Source organism: Triturus cristatus, chromosome 6, assembly GCF_964204655.1.
Source record: "Triturus cristatus chromosome 6, aTriCri1.1, whole genome shotgun sequence".
NCBI lineage: Eukaryota > Metazoa > Chordata > Amphibia > Caudata > Salamandridae > Triturus > Triturus cristatus.
Genome location: NC_140589.1, coordinates 981,164,423 through 981,187,920, shown reverse-complemented (window position 1 = coordinate 981,187,920; position 23,498 = coordinate 981,164,423). Strand labels below are relative to the sequence as shown.

At 42.9% G+C, this 23,498-nt stretch overlaps 1 protein-coding gene across 1 annotated transcript in view; it reads left to right on the top strand.

The window, feature by feature from the left end:
- Window positions 1-22,802, top strand: part of CLVS2 (clavesin 2) — a 414,386-nt gene extending 391,584 nt beyond the window's left edge. Inside the window, exon 5 of the mRNA XM_085611751.1 lies at window positions 20,089-22,802. Within this exon, the coding sequence (XP_085467877.1) occupies window positions 20,089-20,176 (88 nt within the window). The 3' untranslated portion in view covers window positions 20,177-22,802. The remainder of the gene's footprint in view (window positions 1-20,088) is intronic.
- Window positions 22,803-23,498: the final 696 nt, after the last annotated feature.

Here is a 23,498-nt window from a genome sequence, read left to right as displayed (position 1 = left end):
TGTCACATCTATTCCGGTCTTAGGATCTACTCCTCTCGGCCTCCCCAGTCCTTGAGCATTCTGTGCTCCTCCTTGGTAATTTCCCTGTCTCCTTCCCAACGTTCCTCCAGTAGACTGTCCCTGTACTGCGGTCTGCATCTGTACCAATAACAGATTGTCTTTCAATTTCTTGTGCTTAGATTCGATTTCATCACTGCAATACCTAGCATATCGGAGGATCTCATCCACAGGCTTATTCTGCCAACAAATCAAATGTTGCTGTATCATCAGGCTCACCTCTGGCCTCAATCCCAACACAAACTTAGACACAAACTGCCCCATATCCTTGGTATCCAATGCCTCCAAACCACTGTACTGTTTAAAAGCCTGCAAAAGCCTCTCATAGAATTCATGCACTGTCTCCTTGGGCTCCTGCTCCTGTCCTGTCCTATCTATCTTCACCCAATCGGTATCTTGAGGCGAGACCTTCGATTTCAACCAAGTGATTACCTGCTCGAACTTTTTCGTCACTATCGGCGACGGGCCATGTGTAAGCAAATCTCTGTCGGGCTCTGAGGCCGGCCATTCAATCGCAACCTTACATGCCGACCACAAATCCCCCGGGATCACAATGTCAAACAAAGTATTCAAATCAATCCACAATACTTTCGAGATCTTGACAAAACGGTCAACCTGCTTGTACCACTCCACAGGTTTTTCCCTTAGCCTGGGAAAATCATTTGTGAACGCAGCCAAGTCCCCTCTACTCCAGGGTACATGCACGTATCCTCCATTCTGTACTTCCCTTAAAGGGAAACTCCCTATCGCCATCGCGCCTCCTCCTGGAGGTGGCGTCTCTCCCATTACTCCTCTAGAACTTTTCTTCTTGGACCATCTTTCTTCCCATTTATCGAGCATTATCCATGCTCGCATTGCTATAATCAGGTCCTTGACATGGGTTCTTAATCCCATGAGTCTCTTATCTTCCAGTTCCTGATCACTATACTGTAATCGGTGGTCACCTTGCAACGTTTTAGTTTTGGACAGATCCACCCCATATCTTTTTGCCATCTCCGCCAATTTCTCATGAGCTGTGCGTGCCTTGCGAGTCCCATCTTTCGCTAAAAAGAGTAACTCATCTTGTTCGTAAGTCTGTATGCTTTCTAGGGGTAGATTTCCACCTATTATCTCATCCAATTCGGCCTTTAGTCTTACAACATCCAACATTTTCCCTCTCAATGCTCCCCTCAGGACTTCTCGACAAGCTGTACCATCCCTGTCATTGTATCCACATTCTCTTTCTTGCGACCTACTCTCTCCTGATCTGCCCATAGGAATCGAGCGATTTACAACCGCTCCTCGATCCCTTTCTGCATCTAAAACACCCTGACTCTGAGTTCTCACTGGTGGAGTCCACATTCTCAAGTCGGATCTTGACTCCACTAACGACTTTGGTCTAATTGGTCTCGATTCTCCTGTCCTCCTGAAGAGTCCGCTGTAGCTGGCATCGGCGTACTCCATTCTATAGGCTGCGGAGCCCTCTCCATTCTCCTCACCGAGCCACTTCCCTCCATCTCATTTCTTGTCCTGCCCTCTGACCGTTCTGAACTCCCTGCTGTGTCCGGCTCAAGCTCATACATCGACTCAATAGGTCCGATGATAACTGGTATTTTCAACGCATCTGGTAACCTCACTCCTTTCTCCACCTCCGAGCTGCTGACAGACTTATACCTAATATTCTCGGTTCCCATTGAGATCTTTCCTTCTACTCTTACTTCTGATCGAGGTACCGTTCCCCTACCCTCTTCTTCTTTCATCTCGTTGCCTTCTGAGGCATCTGGATTGTACGGAGGGGGTCTCTCGGATAACAACCTTTCTACCAGGCTATCATCCGTGTCACTGTCTTCCTCTCCATCTACTGTCTTTTCCTTTGGTTTTCCTGTCGTCTCTAACAAGGGATACAATTTATGTCCCTCTATGGCCTGCTTTCTCCATCTTTTCTCCGCGGCATCCCATCTAGCATCCTGTAACGCCTGAACCGACCTCTTCACCCTTTCTTGATTTCTACCTCTCTCTTTATCATGCGCTGCTCTTATCCACGCATGTAGTGCTTCAAATTGTGTGGGCCTCGGCATAGGTCGTAAAGCTGCCATCACAGTCTTTAGCTGATACAACACTGCTAGTCTGAATGAACCATACCGTGGGAACGCTAACTCTCCTTCTCCCTGAGTCACCTTGTGCCAATTTTCAATCCAAACTATAGTATGCAACCCTACATTTCTTGCCATGTAGTGTGCTGGTGAATCCTCCGGAGGGGCCTCCGCACCCTCCCGAGTAACCACAGGTTCATCCCCCCGGCACAATTCTCTAAAAACTTTAAAACATTTCATCATGACCAAATACTAAACGCACACAACCTCTATTTACTTCCTGGTTTCCGTCCGCCAATGACAGCGCAAACTACACCAACCAGCCTATGGCAGCGCGACACCTTCTGACGTCACAGTTCCTCCGCTCGCAGCAGTTCCCCTCCTTCACACCGCTCGTCTCACCCTTGCATTCGTCCCATTTACACGCTGAAATAACCGTTTGATCCCAAACAAATTACTCCTCTGGCTGTCCGTCCACAGCCTCTGACTGTCCGTCCACAGTCTCTCTAAATTGTCGACCTCGGTTGGTTACTGTCCGTCCCTTTCGGGCAGACAGATCGCCTCTGATAGGTTTCAATTACTCAATTCCACATACTACAACCCACGACCGGCGTCAGGTTGTCACACACTCATACACTCGTTCCCCCTATCTCGGTCCTATTGATCGATGGTACCTCACGATCGGTGGTCAACAAAATCTACCAGGGGTGTCTTCTACACCCTCTTGCTCAGGCTTCTCATCGCCTAAGACTTTCTCAGGCTGCGCGCGCTCACAGCCTGTTCTCACAGTCACACAACACTCACACCAACTCCGCAAAACATCTCATACAATACAACACCGCAATCTACAACATCGTATCCTGTTCATACTCACTCTTCGAGCTTCTGCTTGCTGTCGCACTGCTACTCGCCATCTACTTTCGTCTGCCAGGTCTTCTGCCGCTCGCCCTCCGATGATTCAACCTCACTTATCATGGATGGGCCTCAAAAATCACTTATCCTATTCTTGATCTTCCCTCGCTATCAGAAAGAAACCATCCTCGTTTGCTACCAACTGGGAACGCCGGTTCTTGACCTCGTCTAATTAACTACAAGAACCTACACAGGTCGCCAGGATCTTTTTACTTGCAGAATAGCGTAGAGGGAAGAAACACAATTATCAGGTCGTATTTACCGCAATTGGACATCTCAGGAAAGAAGACTCATAATCTGGGAGGTTGACCTTTTATTATCAGCAAAAACATCTGAATATATAGGCACCTCAATACCAAACACAAAAGATATATGGGGATTAATATAAATGCTAGTCTGCGAAGTATTCGCATACGACTGAAAATGAACAGGATTACAGCTTCCAAGAGCATTAAATACCCTATGGCAATCGTGATATCAAAATTTAAAGTCATCAATCAAATAATTTCTGTCCCTACTCTACTCTAAGGTGACATACCTACTTAACATTCCCTTCCAGGTGAGGATCGCATAAAAGGTGTCAGTAGTGAAGCTTCCTAAGAAGTTTTCACCATATGAGAGCTCGATCTATATTGCTCCTTTCCGTCCCTCTCCTAAGTCTCGTCTGCTCCACCCACGGGGCTCTGTCCCTAATACAAAACCCCAAAAAGCAGTACACGCCCTTCAGCACACCCCTTCAGGCAGCCTCTTTCTTCAGTAAATTTCCATTTGGGTCCTTTCTTCTTCCATCCACGAATTCGACCTTGGGTCCCAGGCCTTCTCTGTACCAGGAGTTGCAACTTTACATTCCAATCCACTCCCTTCATGTCTACTCCTTCTGTCTCCATTCCATTTGAACAAAGGCTCTTTCTAACTAACGAGCTACATGGCCTTGTACCTGCAGCCAAATGCTGAATAAGAAAAAAGCCCTAACATCATGAGGTTTCACAATGCACTGTATTTTAAGCTCTGCTAGCATCCTGCCGCCTTAATAAAACATGGCTAAAATAAATGAGGCCTTCACTTTACACTCTTGGTTAGGCCTCGAACTAAACACTCTATCATTAGTAACTCTAATTATTCGTTCTATACTTAAGAGGTTTACGTTCTTCATCCCTCTAACATGACTTTATGTCACTTAATGCACAACATTTTATACTAAGCATTACATATACACATCAATATATCAAAATAACTGAAGGCCCTTCTCTTCCCTCTAGGCCTGTTTACATTTCTACCTTTCTATTTCCTTGAATACATTTCCATTATACTTGGGTAACATGTTCATATATATGTGGGTGCTGACTAACAAAGAATATGGTGCACCCCTACAATTTTCGCATCAGCACCGCTCTATCACAGGCAATTGAAATTACTTTATTGCACAGAGCCTCTGCTGTCCTTAAGAGATACAAAGCTATTTCTCCCAGATCTGTCTCCCCAGCTCTTAAGGTTTACCATGCAAAAGCACAAAATGCAGTTCTTTATGGGTCAGAAATCTGGGGAGTTGGGAATACTACTGGGTTAACCACTAAGGAGAATAGCTTTTAACATCCTTATTCAATCTACCTTAAAGCACTACTTCGATCTCTCCATTTTTTGCCACAGAACTCAACAAGTTACCTTGAAACCCTTCCTTTTTGGGTCAGGATGTGGCCAACCCCTGAGTTATTTTACTATAGGCTAGCCCTAAAAGAAATTATGAATATGGGGAAGGCGTACTCTATACCCTGGCTTTCACATATATAATCGCACTTTCATGATTTAGGAATGGGGAATTGGTGGAGCATCCCTACAATAATAAAAAAAGTATTAAGGACTCTGTAAAAGAGGCATTTTGAAATCTTAAAATTGATTCGTACCATAGAAGTTCCAAACCTGGTGGACTTACAAACTTTTTTTTGTACATGAAACTTTCCCCCTTCTTGGAACCATACATGGATGCTATCACACCTTGGCAGCTTAGAACATTGTTTATCAAGTTCAGGCTGGCTACGCTGATGGTTAGCAAGTTTACCAGCAATTGGAAGCATAATTCAGATACATATACTCTTTGTATGCTTTGCATTGATACACTTGAGGATGTCGATCATTTATTATTTTTTTGCTCAATGTATAAAAGGGCAAGAAGGGCATGGTTATGTCCCTTAGTAGAAACTTGGATGTGAGACATTTCAAAGTTGCTACCAGAACGCTCCAGACGAACACTGGTACCGTTGTTTCCCTAAGCCACTATTTCTATGCAGTTTGGAGCCTAAGGTTGACTATCATTAAGATCTTGAATTAATTGGCTATTTATATCTCAACTTGATGTTGCATACTTGGTTCCTGGTTCTCCCTTCTAAAGTCGAATTAACCTTATAGGGTGTGCGGCCGCGAAAGTGAAAGTAATCACGGAAAAGTACGGCACGCGCGCCCGCGCACATGCACTGTAGCTCTAGGTTGGCCTGGTAGCACTTTTTGGAGCCCTCTCAATAAGTCTCGCCAGACCAGCGCATGCGCTGGGTCAGGCGAGACCTAAAAAGGACAGGAGTGAACGAGACACTTTGAAGACCACTACCCCTTCCACAGACATTAATATTGTGTAATTCAGTCTAATGTTTTCAGAATTTAAGTATTTTCCTTCTAATTATTTACCAAAAGTCATTGATTGCTGCTACTCATTTATCAGATGCTGCTGACAAGTATTGGCAATAGTTCTGACGTGCTCTAGGTGTATGTTGTTGAGAGATATTTCTAGATGCAATAACAGAAAACCCAGTGTCACCAAAATAATGGAAAGGCTACACACTGTCAAAGGCCATCAATCTTAAAAAGAAGTCCAACGTACACTTCTTTGTCAACATCCCTTTCACAGACCTCCCCCATATTTTATTTCATCCCACTTAAAGCACTGGTGGTTATGTTGCCTGCCTACCTGCCTGCATGGCTCTGAGCTTAACACATCTTACTGGAAACTAAAGTCCTGCTCATTGTGAGTAATTCTATGGAATGTAAACGAGTCATTCACTGCAACTGGGCTGACTAATAAACATTACACATCTCTTGCCTAATAGCAGGTGACAGTGCAGAAGACATTAATAAATCCACCTGTTTATTGGGACTTTATTCCCCATTGCCATTTTCGTCCTTTATTTTAAAGCACAGCTCTTAAATCTCATACAAAAAAAGTTATAGTCATCACACCCTAAATCAATAATGAATGCTGTTTTATAAATGTTTGGGTTTTGTTTATTTCAGTGAAACTTTGTGTGGACATACTGAAAGTTAGCATTACCATAAAAGGCATGCATACTGTGGAAACCCATTTATGGTTAGTTCTTTACAGTAAAGAACTATCTTTCTGCATTTGGCAAACCACATTAAGAAGGCACCTGCTCCTCTCTGTTGGAAAGGCCCCTCTACCCTGTTGGAGCCTGGCTATTGCTAAAGAATGAGTCTATGGTTATACAAAGGATTGTGGATGTCCTCCTTAAAGACTTGCTTACTATTCCTGCATCTCTGTCTCTCATCATGATTTAAATGAGGGACCCTTGTATCGTATTTCAGATTTCACCTATACTGAAAAAAGAAACACTGCCGAAGGAATCCTAAATAGACCATAGCTCTTTGATGGTCTTTTTGGCCCGTGCCAGTAATGGTGTAGGAGCTCAGCTCATCTCCTTTACAGTAGACTTGTATAGGGTTGAACACACATTAAAACATGTGGTATGAGCTCACCTGTGTCTGACTAAGGAACACAGATTATCCTCCCATTTAACTTTCTCTATCCATTGTCAGGGGTTAGGAAAGTCAGACTCACAAAGGAGCCCAGTCTGAGGTGGTTTGGGGTTTTCTACTTCATCTACTTGTGAGTGGTCTCTAGTAACAGGATAAGGGATTGCATCATCTGCTCACTTTGATTAGCACTCTGTCCAGGCTCTGAACCTAGCCTACTGAACAGTGTGATGCACCGTCTGAGGCCCCATTGCCTTCAGTTGATTTTAGAAGTTAGTTCCATGAGATCAGGCCTAACTAATTTTCTGATAAATTGTGATAGACCCCAGACATCACTTTTCGGGTCAGATAAATAATATGCTCTCCAAATGAATCAAGTTTTCACATCTATTACTACGTTGTCAGATTTTGTTAAAACATCTAACAATTAAGATCAGTTAATACTAATTTGTGAAAGTGGACTCTTTTATTCGCATTATCTTTAAATGCCATTCGCTGGGCGAAAGCATGGAACCAAAAAACTAAAAACCTATTAAGGTAGCTCAGTGAGGTAAGCGTGCTCTACTGAAATCTGAATTTAATATACAAGCAAGAGGATCAGATGCTGCCAAGGCTTACTCAACTAATCACCCATTCAAAGTTGATAAAATAACCACCACTTAATTGGTTAATTGTAAGAGGTATTATTAATAGATCACCGAAAGTGTAAAACAGTGGTAGCAAAAATATATCAAAGACTGTCTTTTAATTGTATCCACAACGTTCAGCATAACAACACAGAACTAATGTGAATGGAGAGCTAGTTGGACACAAATTTCAAATTGTTCATGTTGAACTATTATAAAATCAACATAGTACTTGCTTAGCTGTCCTTCTGTCTCTTTAATATAAATCTTTATTGACATGTCCCCCATTTTACAACACATTGAAACAAGGTACCTCACTCATTACAATTTTATATTCAGGGGACCCCTTGCTCCTTTGGAATGTGGAGCACTTACCTGTATGGTGAGTTGGTGCACAAAGTCTTGGCTGCAGTGCACGGAGATCCTTTATTGCCTCACACAGAACATTGGCTACTAGTGGGCTCAAGCACAAATTGTGCCATCACTAAAATAACCCTGTAAAATATGTCTTCAGGTTTAAGTACTGCATTCATATTTTACACATTATCTCTAAGTTAAGGCTCACTGCTTTCTGCCAAGTTACCAGAGGGTTGAGAATAGGTTGAGTTAGTGACTTTTGAGGATGAGCCTCACACGGATTGTAATTATTATTTGAAGTGGGTTCTCATCCCCCCTCCACTAAAAATCCAATCTTTTACATTTGTGTTCAGTGCTGGAATTTAGTATTTTTGCAGTGCTACTCAGTGATTTGTGTAATAATAAAAAGCCTTAATTTAACAGCAAAATAATATTTTGTTTAATTATCTTCATTTGTGTTTGGGCATTTTTACATTTTTCTAAATTCAACTATTTTTTGTTGTGAATTGAATGAGATCTTAGCAACTCTTTAGGCTTCCTAGTGGCAGAGCTGAAGGAGTTGTACAAGGAGAGAGGGCAGAAGCTATCTAAGCGCTCCAAGAAACTGGAGCACCAGGTAGCCCTCAGAACCTTGGCAGAGGCCCTTCTTTTGTGGCCCACATTACAGGAGGGTGATGATGATACTGAGGGGGAGGATGAAGGGGAGAAGCAGGGAAAGAATACTCTGTAGTGATGTCCCCTGCCAGGAGCAGAATGTCCTTCAGCAGCCTTAACCCTGAAGAGTTGGAGGACAGGAAGGAGGAGAGGGCCCTGTGTCTGCAACTGGAAACCATGGCTATGGAACCAAGGAAAGCAGACGCAGCTGCAAAAGGGCCCAGGATTAAACTAAAGCTGGCCATGGAGGAGGCCATGAAGAAGAGGAGCATTTTGCTGACTCATGAAGTGAGTCAGAAGCAAATGGGTCTTAAAGCCAAGAGAGTTACAAAGTGCAATGAAGCTGGTGGCAGCAACATAGTAGTGCTTAGAGTAGGTAAAGGGGTCCACATTCTCACGGACCTCATGCCTAGTTGTTTGGGGGAGTGACCCTGATAAGTGGTTTGCAGCATATGAGGAAGCCCTTTGTTTTGACAGAGTCCCAGAGGAGGGCTGAGAGGCTAGTCTTTGGAAGCACATTTCAATAGTTGGGAGGGATAACCTGTTGGTCCTAAGGATAGCTGACCAGATGAGGTATGCCTCATAAAGGAAGTCCTTATCACCAAGTTTGGTCTGACCCCTGAGAGGTATCTCCTGAGGTGCAGAGATAGCTAGAAGCAGTCACACCAGCCTAGGCAGACTTTGTGGACTCATGAAGTAAAGTAAGACACTGGATAGTTAGGTGAAGAGCAGAAAAGTGAATGATTACAGCAGGCGTTATAATATGATCATGAAGGAGCACATCCTGAGTAATTGTTTTACAGAGTTGCACCAGCACCTAAGTGATTATAACTCAGTGTGCCCAGAACGCTTGGAAATGATCTTTACCTCTGGCTCAATAGCAGAGTGGTCAGGATGGTATCTTAGGAGGATCCCAAGAAGTGTGGATCATGTCCCACTCAACAGAATGATTGGGAACACAGGGTAAATCACAAGAAGTTCTCTAAAGGGCCCCAAATAATTCTTAAAGGAAGGAGTCCCAGCTGTCCTTTGACCTCAAGTAGCATGGTCTCTGTTCGAAGAGGCCCCAGTGGCCCTTCCGGCTCAAGTGCTATGAGTGCTACCAGCCAGGGGTCAAAAAGGAAGATGCCGTATGCTCCTGGAGGAAACATCCTCCACTGGTGGGCTACCCATTGGTATTGCTAGTGCAGTGCTTCAGGAGACAGTGGCACCAGTTAGTGTGGGAGAGAGCAGAGGTTACCCTAGTGTCCCTGGGTAACAGATTGATAGTGCCTACTTCTCACATGCCTAACAATACTAATAAATACAGGCATTGACTCACATCAATGGGTAGAGGGTGAGGACTGTAAGAAACACAGAAGCCAGCATGAATACTGTTAGATGTCACTTGGTGTCCTCAGAGCAGGTTATTCCCAATATAATCCCCCAGGTTTTGACAGATGATGATCGGGTATGCCACTATCCTGTGGCTTTAGATCCCCTAGAGGGGTGGGTGGTCTCAGGCACTATGAAAGCAGCTGTGAGTCCTGCAAACCCTGTTGATTGGCTGCTGAGGAATGGCCTAGAGCACACTATCTGGAGGGAAGTGAAGCTCAGGTCTCATCTGGTGACCTTGGGGCTGCCTGATTGGGTGTTGATGACCATTCAGTACATGGTAGCCCTTCAGGGAATTCCTGAGGACCTGGAGTCTGACACAGTGGCCCAGGTGCCTGTCAGGAATGGGAGGGGCAAGGGGCACAGTGTGAGAAAGTCATCCTTTTGGCCCTGATCCCCTCCATTTTTTGTTTGATACTGCTGGGAACTGTCTCTGTTTTTGCCCTGGGCTAAGCTATGTGACCGAGGGCCAGTGCTTTGTGTAAAAGGTATGGGGTGATTCGGTGTAATTGCAATTGGTATGACAACCTACCTGTAAGTCCCTAGTATATGGTAAGACATTCAGGCTTAGAGACCCAGCTTTGCAGGCTGCTTTTAAAAGTAAAATATATGCAAATTTGACTTTAAAGGTAAAGGTACTTCCAAAGTCTTAAACCACCTTATTTGTACGCAATTGAGTCGCCCCCAAGGTCTCCCTTAGGTGCCCCAGGAGTAGGGTGCCTTGTAACTAAAAGCAGGGACATTTTAAAAGATGTGTTATGTGCCCTGGTAAGGGAAAAACTGTCAATTTCATGCTTCTCGAATTGTGGCATATTGGCTCCATAAGCTAGCATGGGAACACCTTATTAAAGTATAATTATTGGTAGACGTGAGCTAAAAACATACTTCAAAGTTTGAAAATGATAGAATAAATCCAACAACTTGCCAAGGTTAGATTTATTACAACTATTACAGAAAATAAGTTATAGAACGTTCTTTTCTGATAAACTAAAATCCAGCCTTCCAGCAGCCTCTCCTGATTGGCCAGCCTTTGGCAGGCTGAACCAAGCTGCTCAGATGAGGTGTGAAGTGACCTGCATAGAGACAATTGATATCCGGTGGGAGGAGACCTATAGGTTGCAGAGCAAAAGGCAGGGATCCAAACTGGTCTTCAAAGAGAGAATAACAGTTTGGACAGGACACAGGCTCCCCCACTTGCTGCACCCCCAGTCAGAAAGGAGCCCCAGTAATTGAATTAGCATTGGGGCTGGAAGGGAACTGTTAGGGAAACTTAGCAACACCAGTAGGGTGGCTTTGCCAGATCCTAACCTCCAGGAGAGAGTTTCTCCATTTGGGATTTTAAAGGGACAGTGCTTCCTGGGACAAAAATATGCCATACTTCTGGTGTCACCCTATATCCCATTAGTCAGGGGTGGCTCCTGCTTGTAACCCAGGAACACTGGATAAATATGAGTGAGCTGCCCAGCAACTCAGAACCCTGCTGGAAACTACAAGAAGAAGAAGGACTGCCCTTCTGGAACCCTGGCCTGCACCTATAGGACTGCACTCTGAATGATTGCACCTGCTGCACACTTTGAAAACTTCAACCCTAAGGACTTTGCCTTGCTTTAAAAAGTGAAAGATTGGACTCCCTGGAAGCAACAGGTTAAAAGATCGGCTCCTGCATTATCTCTAGCAAGAAGATACCAGCTAACCACCTTCAGCTGGACTTTAAATGATTTGGCTGGGTGCAGTATGGGAGACATAGTCCCAACAACCCAAGGAGCAACTCAGAGCTTCTGGAAACTTGGATTGGTGTTGTGGACACTTTGGAACCCCAATAGGACCTTCTGGAAGAAGATCGAGAAGTTTGGAAAATTTGGAGAACTTTTCTCAAAAAGATCCATAAGGTGACCAACCCGTCGATGAGAACCAAGCTGGTGACGTCGAACAGTCACCCAACCTGAGATTCAGGTTTGCCCTGCTGAATCTCTGGAGCTTTTCGTCGTCACCAAGACTGCCAGTAGTTGACTGTGGCATTGTGCGGAGCCCATCTGCTATCATCGACTTGAAACCCGGCCTGACAAGGGGCCTGACTTGACGTTGAGTAAAAAAGCTCCCAAAAAGTGGCTAAGTCAGAAGGTAAAAACTACCAAACCCTACCTCTACGTGTACTCAACCTGTGCTCCATCTCGGTGAGCATGAAACTTTGACTTTGTTCTGCTCAAGCGCCACCAGATGTCCCAAAATATTTTTTGTGGCACTAGAAAGTGTTTATTCTTTCAAAATTCATGTCTCCGGTCCCCTACTTTGGATTTTTGCTGTTTTAGTGTCATGGTTCCTATATTTATTAATTGGTGTTGGATTTTTATTCTGTGTTGTGTCCTACCTATTTAATGAATTGGTGTTTTCAAATGCTTTACACGTGTGTCTCCTAAGTTAAGTCTGCCTGCCTGCAGCCAGCTACCAAGGGTTGAGCAAGGGAATAATGTATTGAGACCTTGACTGGGCCTCATATTGTGATTGTGGCCTTGTTACTAGTGGTAAGTACCTACTTACCCGTTCTAATAAACCACATCCCAACACACAGGAATCCCACCACTGATGTTGAGGAGAGTGAGCCTGAGGATGATGTTCCGGAACCTACAGGAGATGGCATTTCTTTCTTGGGAGACCTACTTGAGCTAGCTGGGTCACAAGCTGCAGAGAGGTGCTTCAAGCCCTGCATCACGCAGGCCAACAAGAGCCAGAGGCTTGTAATGTATGTCCATAAGTACCATGCAGAGTTGCACAATGTAGAGTTCCCGTCCTGAAGTTTTTTCTTCAAGGCAAGAGTTCTACCAGAATTTGTGAAAAATGCTACACCTTAGTTTTTATTGTTTTTAAAAAAAATATCCAGATCACTGAGGGCACCTTGTGTAACTTCCCAGGAAAAGACGCAGCCTCAAGGACTTCATCTTTGTTGCCTTTCTAGCTCAGAGCTTTTTGGTGACACATTTGAACCTTTAGAGGGCCTCTTGCTTGATGTATCCAAGTTCTGAAGCACAAGCGAGATACTTCTTTCAGGTTTTCCCCACAGAAGATGTCCACCTCAAAAAGGGTTTCTAAGTCTTAAGGTAAAAACTTTCAGCAGGACCAACCAACAACTTCTGCTCAACTACATTCACTCATGAGTAAGACATTAAAGGTTCTTAGGGGCCAATAATATGAATGTTTGACACTGTCATTTTTCCAAGTTTTTTCAATTTCTTTTTCATGATTTCCTATTGGTTTTTTTGGTTGTCATTACACCTTTTACTCTCTACATCTGATTTGCTTTTTTCTGTGTCATTTACTAATTCGATTTATGTATTTTTACTAAATTGTTTTGGCCTATGTAAATGTCTAAATATATTGTTGTTTCTCTAGATGTTACACACATGCCATATACATTTTCTCTCAGACTATCCTTGTTGCTTGAACCAAGCTATCGAGGGCAAGTAGGAGACTTTCCACAGAAAATCAATGTATCTTTTTTCACACATTCATATCAGCTAACTGATAGATAGGGTTGCATATAGACCAAGATCCTGAATCTTTCTTTAGCTCCTGGAAGCCTCAACTCCAACTGAAGGACCTTTTTCAGCTCAATGTTTCCTCACAATTTTCACACACATGACTTAACTAAGGACATCAACCCTGTATCGCTCACAGAGTGTTTCAAGCTCCCTGCTGAACGAATTTTACTCCATTAGAAAGACTAGGGGGTTGATTTGGAGTTTGGCAGATGAGTTATTTAATCACTAAAGTAATGGATATCCTGTCCGCCTTGTTAGAAGTGCATTCTTTCCTATGGCACTTATAATAAGGCTTGCAGGATATCTTGGACATTTGTGATGGGGTAACTCATTGCCAAACCATAAATTGGGCCTCTAAGTCCATAATTGCATCGTTCAATGGACCAAATATTTGCCACACTAAAATGAAAATCCCTTTTAGATCATACCTGGGGAAAGACACTATCCCCCTAAATGTCTAGATACTTTTAGGCTTCTTCTTGAGTATTTGTAGCAAGATAGATTTGTTGGGCCATTTCTATCTTGCTAGAGCATATATTTGGAACTTGTTTCTCACGCCTGCTAGCATTCTCACCAGATCTCCTCTGTTAAATTCAAGCCTGGGTTTTATAGCCTCACAACTGACATTGTAAAACAATTCTAAAGGACACTTGATGGACTACTAAGAAGAATGGAAGAAGAGTTGCCTGGGAAATGGGCAGCGGAAAATCTGGCCGGTTATGAGTTGGACCTAGGGGGGCCACAGAGAAATGAAAAATCACCTAGGAATCAGTAATTATGGATCCAATTCTATTTCTATTTCTATTTAGGGAGTTTTGTAAAGCGCTTGGTGACGCACAGCGGCGTGTCCCCGCGCTAAGGAGCGGCTGCTAACTGGAACCTACAGAAGTGGAATACTTTACTGTTCGAATAGTGTAGTTTTGAGCTTGGCTCTAAAGATTAGTTCAGATGGTTCGAGACGCAATATTAAGGGTAATGTGTTCCATCTGACGGCTGCAAGGTACCTAAAGGATCTTCCGCCCATCCGTGCTCTGGACACCTTGGGGACAACAAGGCGTCCCGAGCCAGAAGATCTGAGGGAGCGGGACGGTTCATAAGGTGTCAGCAGTCCTTTCAAAGGGAGAGGAGACCTCCCGTTGATGATCCGATGGCACATGCAGAGTGCTTTGAAATCAACCCTACTTCTGATCGGGAGCCAGTGCAAGGACCGAAGGGCCACCGAGGATGCGGCTCTTCTGGGTAGTCTAAGTACTAGCCTAGCAGCGGCATTCTGTAAGACCTGTAAACGGCTCAGATTCTTCTTCGGAGTCCCTAGATAGAGGAGGTTGCCATAGTCCATCTTTGAGGTGACTAGTGCATGCACAAGGGTTTGACGGGCCTTTACAGGTAAAAACTTCAATGCCTTCCTGAGACTTTTGAGGGTCCCAAAGCATGATCCGACCACCCGGTTGATCTGAGGGCCGAAGGTCAGGTCGGAGTCGAACCAAATGCCCAAGTTCTTTGCTTTCAGGCATGGGATAGGTGTTGAGCCAAGGCATGGAGGCCACCATGCCGACGTCCACGCCGATCGGTCTCCCCCTACGACAAGCACCTCGGTCTTATTTCCGTTAAGCTTAAGGCAGTTTGCGGACATCCAGGCAGCTAGGTCTTGCATACAGGCTCTGAAGATGTCCGCCGAAAGATCGGGTGCGCGCGACAGGGAGATCACCAACTGCGTGTCGTCGGCATAGGAAACCATTCGGAGGCCGTAGCTCTCTACCAAGGAGGCAATCGGGGCTACGTAGAGATTAAAAAGTGTTGGGCTCAGGGACGAGCCCTGCGGCACCCCCTGGTCCAGAGCAATTCGCTCAGAGTAATAGTCACCCTGCCTCACTTGGAAGCCTCGGCCTGCGAGAAATGAATAAATCCATTTCAACGCTGCCCCTCTCACCCCACCTTTGCTCAGACACTGTAGCAAGATGGAATGTGCCACAGTGTCGAACGCCGCGCTAAGGTCTAAAAGGATGAGAGCCATGGTTTGACCCTCGTCAGCACCCTGCCTGAGAGTTTCGGAGGCCCTAAGAAGGGCAGACTCGGTGGAGTGGCGTGGCCGGAACCCGAATTGAGTCGGATGAAGAAGGTTACTGTCCTCCACATATTTCATTAGCTGCTTATTTACCACCTTCTCTGCTACCTTCGAAAAATATGGCAGGAGAGAGATGGGGCGTAAGTTATCCAGCTTATCGAGGCCAATGTTAGGCTTCTTGCGGAGGGGAAGCACCACAGCCTGTTTCCAGTCCACAGGTAGAGAACTGGATCGAAAGGAGACATCTAGCAAATGCCTGATGTAAGGTTCCAGTGTCTCTATGCTGTCACTCAGCCTTTTTGGGGAAGCAGGATCGCGTGGGGAGCCAGATCTGACGGATCTGCAGATTTTAACGAGATCCTCCGATAGAGGAGTGGTGAAATGAAGTAGCAGATCTGAGTCAGTTTCAGCTCCTGCTAAATCTGCAGGTTCTTCCGCTAAGGGTGGCGTGTCGGGAAAAGCAGAGTAAATCTTGCGCACTTTGTCTCCGAAGTAGTTAGCAATGCGATTGCATGCTGTTACTGAGTGATCTTCATCTCGAGTAACGGTTATTGGGGTGGAAAGGGATTTATATATGCTAAACAATTCCCTAGCCGAGTTTTCCGCCACGTGAATTTTATCTGCATAGTAGGTGGCTTTTTCTCTACGGATTTTATTATGATAGGATCGTCGTTTTGTGAGGTAAGCCTCTTTCATCCGATCATCATAAGCCATTCCTCTGCTAAATTCTCATTTTGGTCCTGTCTTATTTCCAAAGTTTTCAGCGTGAAACTAAAAAACTGATAATTCTGATGGGCAGATAGCTGCTGGTACTAGTTCTATTGGAATTAAGTTGCCACTCATAATGAGGGTTTTATGGTATGAGTCACAGATTCTTGTTAAAAGCCTGAGTTATGCACATTTCATAAAGCCCACTCTCAACCAAAGGGAACTAAAATGCAAGCATTGTCTTCATATGTAGCATTTATGATTTGTGAGAAGGCTGGACGTGAGTAAAACAGCTGGTTCCATTCACTCTTCATAAATGAGTAATCAACTTGATCCTTATAGTTATGCGTTTGCTCACAGCACCATTTGGGAGGAAAGATGGCTGTGTTTAACATCGGCAGATCCAGTCTCTCTATCAGTGTCAATGCATGGAATACATTCCTGAGAAAGATTGATAAACCACCCCTCCTATAAATGTTTTGCCTTCCATTTCTACTCTACTCTTCAGCTGTACTCTGGAAGTTAATGAATGTAATCTTACTGTGCTTGTCTGTTGGCTGGCCGGACCCATGCGGCAACTTCAGGGTCCTCTCTTAAACAGTTGGTCGGAGGTTACAATCCCAGCATGATCACTCACACTATCATCATTCCCAGGTCGATAAAGTAAGAACTATATAATTGGGTAATAAGAAACAGCTGATATCAATGATAAGATGGAGGTTTGGGAGTGAACATGGAATTCAAAAACTGTCACATTTTATATCATGGTGCACTCTACAAAGAAATACCATGCGAACAGTGTAATGAGAACAGTGTTTGTCCTGTGCTTTGTCCTGTGCCTGACCTGCACCTACTTCAACCTACCACACAGGAATACATACCTGAAATAAGTGCATCCCTGTCTTAATCTATATGGTGATAAGTGATCTGCCACAAACGTGCTGGCTTTGGTCTTTATCCACCTCATACGTCTGCCAATGCACAACATGTACACATAGGATACCTCAAGTGCACATCACAAGTTAGTTCCGAGTGAAAATAGCATGCACAATTTTCTCCTTGTCTCACACAAAGGAAAACAAGAGCACGACCAGACCTGTTTTGGACATCCTTCACAATATTTCAGAAGAAGCATATATGCAGTGACCAGCTACCAACATCCTTGCATGCCTGGAATTCTGACCCAAAGAAAACTGTGTCTATTCCTCATTGCACCGGTGTGTGTCCAAAAGAGTTTACTGCTATTCTATCGCAAGTTTTATTTCACAGGGCAATAATACTGCATTCACTACGTCGACCTAACCTTTGCATTGCAAGGGAAATATAGGTAAGTATAATAGAAGGCAATAATACTGCATTCACTACGTCGACCTAACCTTTGCATTGCAAGGGAAATATAGGTAAGTATAATAGAAGGCAATAATACTGCATTCACTACGTCGACCTAACCTTTGCATTGCAAGGGAAATATAGGTAAGTAAAATAGAAGGCAATAATACTGCATTCACTAAGTCGACCTAACCTTTGCATTGCAAGGGAAATATAGGTAAGTATAATAGAAGGCAATAATACTGCATTCACTACGTCGACCTAACCTTTGCATTGCAAGGGAAATATAGGTAAGTATAATAGAAGGCAATAACATTGCATTCACTACGTCGACCTAACCTTTGCATTGCAAGGGAAATATAGGTAAGTATAATAGAAGGCAATAATAATGCATTCACTACGTCGACCTAACCTTTGCATTGCAAGGGAAATATAGGTGAGTATAATAGAAGGCAATAATACTGCATTCACTACGTCGACCTAACCTTTGCATTGCAAGGGGAATATAGGTAAGTGTAATAGAAGGCAATAATACTGCATTCACTACGTCGACCTAACCTTTGCATTGCAAGGGAAATATAGGTAAGTATAATAGAAGGCAATAATACTGCATTCACTACGTCGACCTAACCTTTGCATTGCAAGGGAAATATAGGTAAGTATAATAGAAGGCAATAATACTGCATTCACTACGTCGACCTAACCTTTGCATTGCAAGGGAAATATAGGTAAGTATAATAGAAGGCAATAATACTGCATTCACTACGTCGACCTAATCTTTTGCATTGCAAAGGAAATATAGGTAAGTATAATAGATTAATATAATAGTTAATATGGTTATATAGATTATCTGAAGGTAAAACTAATAGTTATTGTTATGTTGAGACAAGCTGCTCTGCAGACTCGAGGAAATAAAGCTTCTTTAACTGCAGTCAGATGGCTCGATGTGACGTGTGATGCCCACTACCGTAATACACTCACCTTGACTTTGTGATGGATACCATATAGTCGTAGATCAATGTTATTTCACCTGTGTTTGTCTCATACAACCGTCTGAAAGACTGCAGCCTATTGTTTTCATTTCTAGTTTGAATTGTGAGTGAAATCCATTGATTGATGCTGCTTGGTGATGGGGGAATGTTGCGTGATTACTACCGCTAACAACCATTGTAAAGTGCAGCGGAGAAGGAAGCATGCAATTTTCCTCTTTGTTGACCTCACAAATTGAATGCACCAAAGCCCAATGATAAACCCTTTTACGACCTGCCTCTTGAGGAGCATAAACTGTTCTGATCCGTAACCCTTCTCTCATGAAAGATAGGGACTCCAGCAGAGGACTCTCTTTGTGGAATGGGCGCAAAACAGATGCAGTCGATGTGTCATCGGAAGCATAAATATTGCTGCTTCTATGTACATGTGGGTTTTTATATAGAGGGGTTTTTACCAGCTGGTAAAACCATACAACGTGACATTTGTATATATACATCTGTAAGATAATTTCAGTAGTGTTCTATAAAAAGAAAATCCTCCTTTCAACGTTTGCACTATCCCTCTTCACTCTGACTCATCCCAAACCTTTCTGACTACTGTGTACCCCCAAACATCCTTCTCAAACTTTCACTTCTTTCCTACTTCTTTCAAATCCAACCACAAAGCTCTTCAATGCCTTTTCAGGGGTAGTAAGCGATATGTAAATGCCATTTACAATTACAATCTGCAAAAAATATAACATCCCAGGTTAGCCCTTCTTCCTCTTAGTATTTAAGATAAAGGTCGGCACGCCCTTAACCCCTTCGCTGCGGGGGTAATTCCCCCACAGCACGGGGGCGCGCGGCACCGCGGTGCTCGTGACGAGCCCAGCTTGTCATGAGGCAGAGTGGAGCTGTGCTCATGACGAGCTGAGCTCGTCACGACCCCGCCCACTGATTGATTCTCCCGCACAGGCGGGGAATCAACCGCGCGTGGGCGGAGCGCAGCCGTTATGACGAGCCCAGCTCGTCATAAGCACAGCTCCACTGTGCCTCATGACGAGCTGGGCTCGTCATAAGCATGCAAGGGGTTAAGCTGGCAGATTGGTGTTGTGACCTGGCAAGCAATGTGTTTCATCTTTCTTTTAAAATGTTTTAATATGTGCGGGACTGTTTCGAAGACCTGAGTCCTGTGAACATCCAAAGAATGATTTGGCAAGGCCTCGCATTAGATGGGAAATTCGACCTGTAAACAAGATTCATTAAGAGAGCCCATGTGATTGTGATAAGCTGCTATGCACACTGCACTTTACAATGTTGTTCCTGAACAAAATGAGCTTCAAGGCAATGGTTAATTCAGCATCTTTTGTCTTTTTAATGTGTTCTTAATATATGCGAGATTTTGGGTTAGGGACCACCTGCTGTCATTTAGCCTGGGAAATTTTAAGTATTTATACAGCTATTAGATGAAGTTGTGTTGGTTAAATTGACCTAAATGTGTGCTGGCACTATTAATTTTATGACATTCGGGATCGTTTGCATATGAATTGGGTAATGTGCAATATTTCTGTAAGAATGTATTTCTTGGAAATAAAGTAGGTTTGATTTGAATTACAATAGCATAGGTGTGCTTCTTGCAGGAGCTGAATCACATTTCCCTTTGTTCTTTCCCAGATCTCAGTCAGTCGTGGATCCCGGGGTACTCAAGCGCGCAGATAAGCACGAGGAGGAAAACATGCAGCCTCTGCTATCACTTGATTAGCAGCTCCCAGCAGCATGTCAGCAGTGGATATACATTGGGGTGGCACGTGCTGCCTTTCAGCAACACGCAAACCATTACAGAAAATGTACCAGCTGGACATATAAATATCAATGTTAATGTTGCATAATGTATTGAGGCAGCAGGTTTTTGACCCGCCTGCAATATGGATGCCCTGAGCTGGGAACGTTCTGTTTTTTTCTGTAAGTGCCAACTTGTTTGTAAATATGATGTGACCCTCCACTTTGGATTTGTGAGTGATGGTAGCAAAACAGTATTAAAATGTACATTCAAAAGATATATTTGTGGCATACAATGTCATAAGGAAGTTAAGGACATTATGTCCTTTGATTGGAAGTCATGTTACAGGCAACTTGTCGACCGCTTTTCCTTCTGTGTCATGCTCCTATATAATATTCAAACACAACATTTGAGGGTGTAGATTATGTGATAATTCAGGCGGAAAGGTTCAGAAGAGAGATTCAACATCTTGGTCAAACAGTCAGTAACTGGGCCTAAGGGAGAAAACTCGAAATTATTTGATTGCCACATATTTTTACCAATTGCGTGCCTCTACGGTCTAATACTAATGCTGTGACAAACCTGTAAAAAAAAACCCTGAGTGGAATTTCTGTTAACGCTGGCTATTTCACATTTTTTCTGTCAGATGTCTCGAGCGGGAGATAATGTCCACTGGTAGCATGATTACCATAGAAAGAGATTTTTCACAGCACGTAAGAAGGCTTGCGAAGAAAACATATATTTTGAAACAACTCTGTTTTGACAATAGGAATGTGCGATGCTGAATAGAAAATAAAACAAAGGGCATAGTATTAAACCTATATATTGTGCCAATTTTTTCTAGTTAAATTTGGGATGCTAGTTTTTTAAATTTTTGATTGAGAAGAGTGTGACACAGAGAAGCAGCTGAGATAATACAATCAGTGCCATACCAAAAGAGATTTGATATCAGATCACCAACTAGCATGGATTTTCAACTGACCTTTATACTCTTCGAAACAGAAATCAATTCAGTTCTTCAAATGCAAATCAGTAATTTGCAGCAGATGCACTGGCACCAATGCAGACAGGTGTGAAGTGCCCACTGCCCCCTCAATGGGAATGTCTTTTAAACTAGGGTCCCGCGGCCCATTATCTTGCTTGCAGTACAGCAAACTTCACCCTTGTTATGTCACAGGTCACAGGTCACAGGTCATTGCTTATGGAAGCCATTTGAGATATGTTTGACTTTTCGGCTCATATTTGTTTCACAAATAAAATATAAATCAATATAAGGTCCTTGTAGGCACAACACTTCAGTGTGCATGTTGTGCCAGAGGCAAAAAATCATAAATGAATTGGGGAGGGTGCAAACTAATTTCTGTGGAAAAATTAAATGCAGGGTGTGTGCCTCCTGAACAACTTTTAACCCAAATGTTTTTCAAGAATCCTTTTAACATATAATCAACTTTCGAGTCTGTGTGTACACATCACCCCACTTCAACGGAGCACTTGTAAAAAAATATATTTCTCACAGTATTCTTTTTCTCTATGTAAGTGTGTGTTCTACAGTGCCCCAAGCGGAGAAAATCTACGCTCCTTCTTTGTGGATTGACCACATTTGCGTGTGTTGTACTGTGTACAATAATGTTGTGTGTTGGATCACTTTGTGAAGAGTCACACACTGAAGTGCTTGCTCATACTCTAGGCACTAGTACCACACCACTTTGTAGATTGCTGCTATGCACCTTGTAAAATCAGTGTTCTCAAGGCTGTCATTTATTGTTTCTGTTATATAATTAAAAATGCTACATTTATTAAGAAGACATTGCATTGGCTATCTGGTGATGCTATGAGAAGGAAACTGAGTCTGACAAAAATTGACTTGGCAGGTATCACCGAAATCCGTTTGAGCTGCAACAGTCCTCCATCTTGGAGAATGTTTTACTTGCTTCATTGAAGAAAAGCCCCTCAGTCCACGTCTACAAAAAGCCTACCGGAATTATTGCTTTCATTACTTTGAAAATATGTATTGGCTTATTTATTTATTTATTTATTTATTTATTTATTTATTTATGTATATATTATATATGTATCATTATTATGGGTACAGCAAAGAAGTGATGGATGAGGTGAGCCTAAGACCCTTTTTTGCTATTACTTGTGAAGTTTCTGCTGCTATTTGTAAACATGAATGAAGATATCAGTGAAAATGTTTATTAGAGCCAATCAGATTACCCATTGTGTGCCACTACATTTATTTCGTTTGTAAATCACTGACTCCTTAACAACTTGTTTTGAGAAAAACTCGCAGATGAAGCTAGTAGATTAAAGATGTTTGAAGAAAAATATTTATTATACACTAACTTTTTCTATGATTGTGAGAGAAATTACATTGTTAGTATTGTAGTCACTGCATAGCATTATTTACAGAGCAATTATTTTTCTCCATAACAAGAACATCCAGCAAGGTATTTCTACGTTTTCTTTTCAAGAAGGCATGTCAGACGTCTTTGTTCTTTCAGGGATGTATCTAATTGTCATACTGCTTCCCTGGAAATATACACTTTTTTTTAAAGAAAAGAAGGTGTGCGTTGCGTTGGGTTGGCAAAAAATAAAAAAAGTACACTATACATACTTCTAGCCTTCATGAACGGTTTGTTATTGTTTTATTGTTCTTGTGTTTTTGTTGTTTTCTTAATTTCGAACTTCATGGCTAAAATAACTATAATTAACTGTTGCATGGCTAAACACTTATAAGGTACCAAAGGCGAGACCTAGTGGCTATGCCAATGCTTGTTTTAATCATGGGAGAATCCCCCCAAACTTCAGCAGAAAATAGGTGGTGCTCATAGGAATCCAGCTTTAATTCTCTGCAGGCAGTGAGCAGCGCCAGTGGTGGAAGGGGGCATTGGCGGAAGGCGGCAGCGCTAGTGGTCAAAGTTGAAATTGCTAAATAAATACTTTGGGACTCCGCACTTTTATTGTTTTTACATTGTAAGGACTGCAGCCAAAGAAGTGAGTTTTTATAACATGGTCATGAAACCCCTTACCTTCAGTGACTTCCGGGCTCTCTATAAAATAAGCTGGACATTTATGCATGCAAAAAGTTCTTCAGGAGCAGTGTTTGGTCATTTTGTGAAGGAGGAATTCTCAAATACAATATTCGATTGATTGTTAAAATAAAAACATATCTGGCGAGATAAGGTAAAGATTTAAAAACCTAGTGCTAAGATCTGTCACGCAGTAACATACTCTAATCTTAGTCAGCGCATGTTAATCTTCAGAGGTATCCATAAGTATCACTGAGTTGTGTTAATATCAC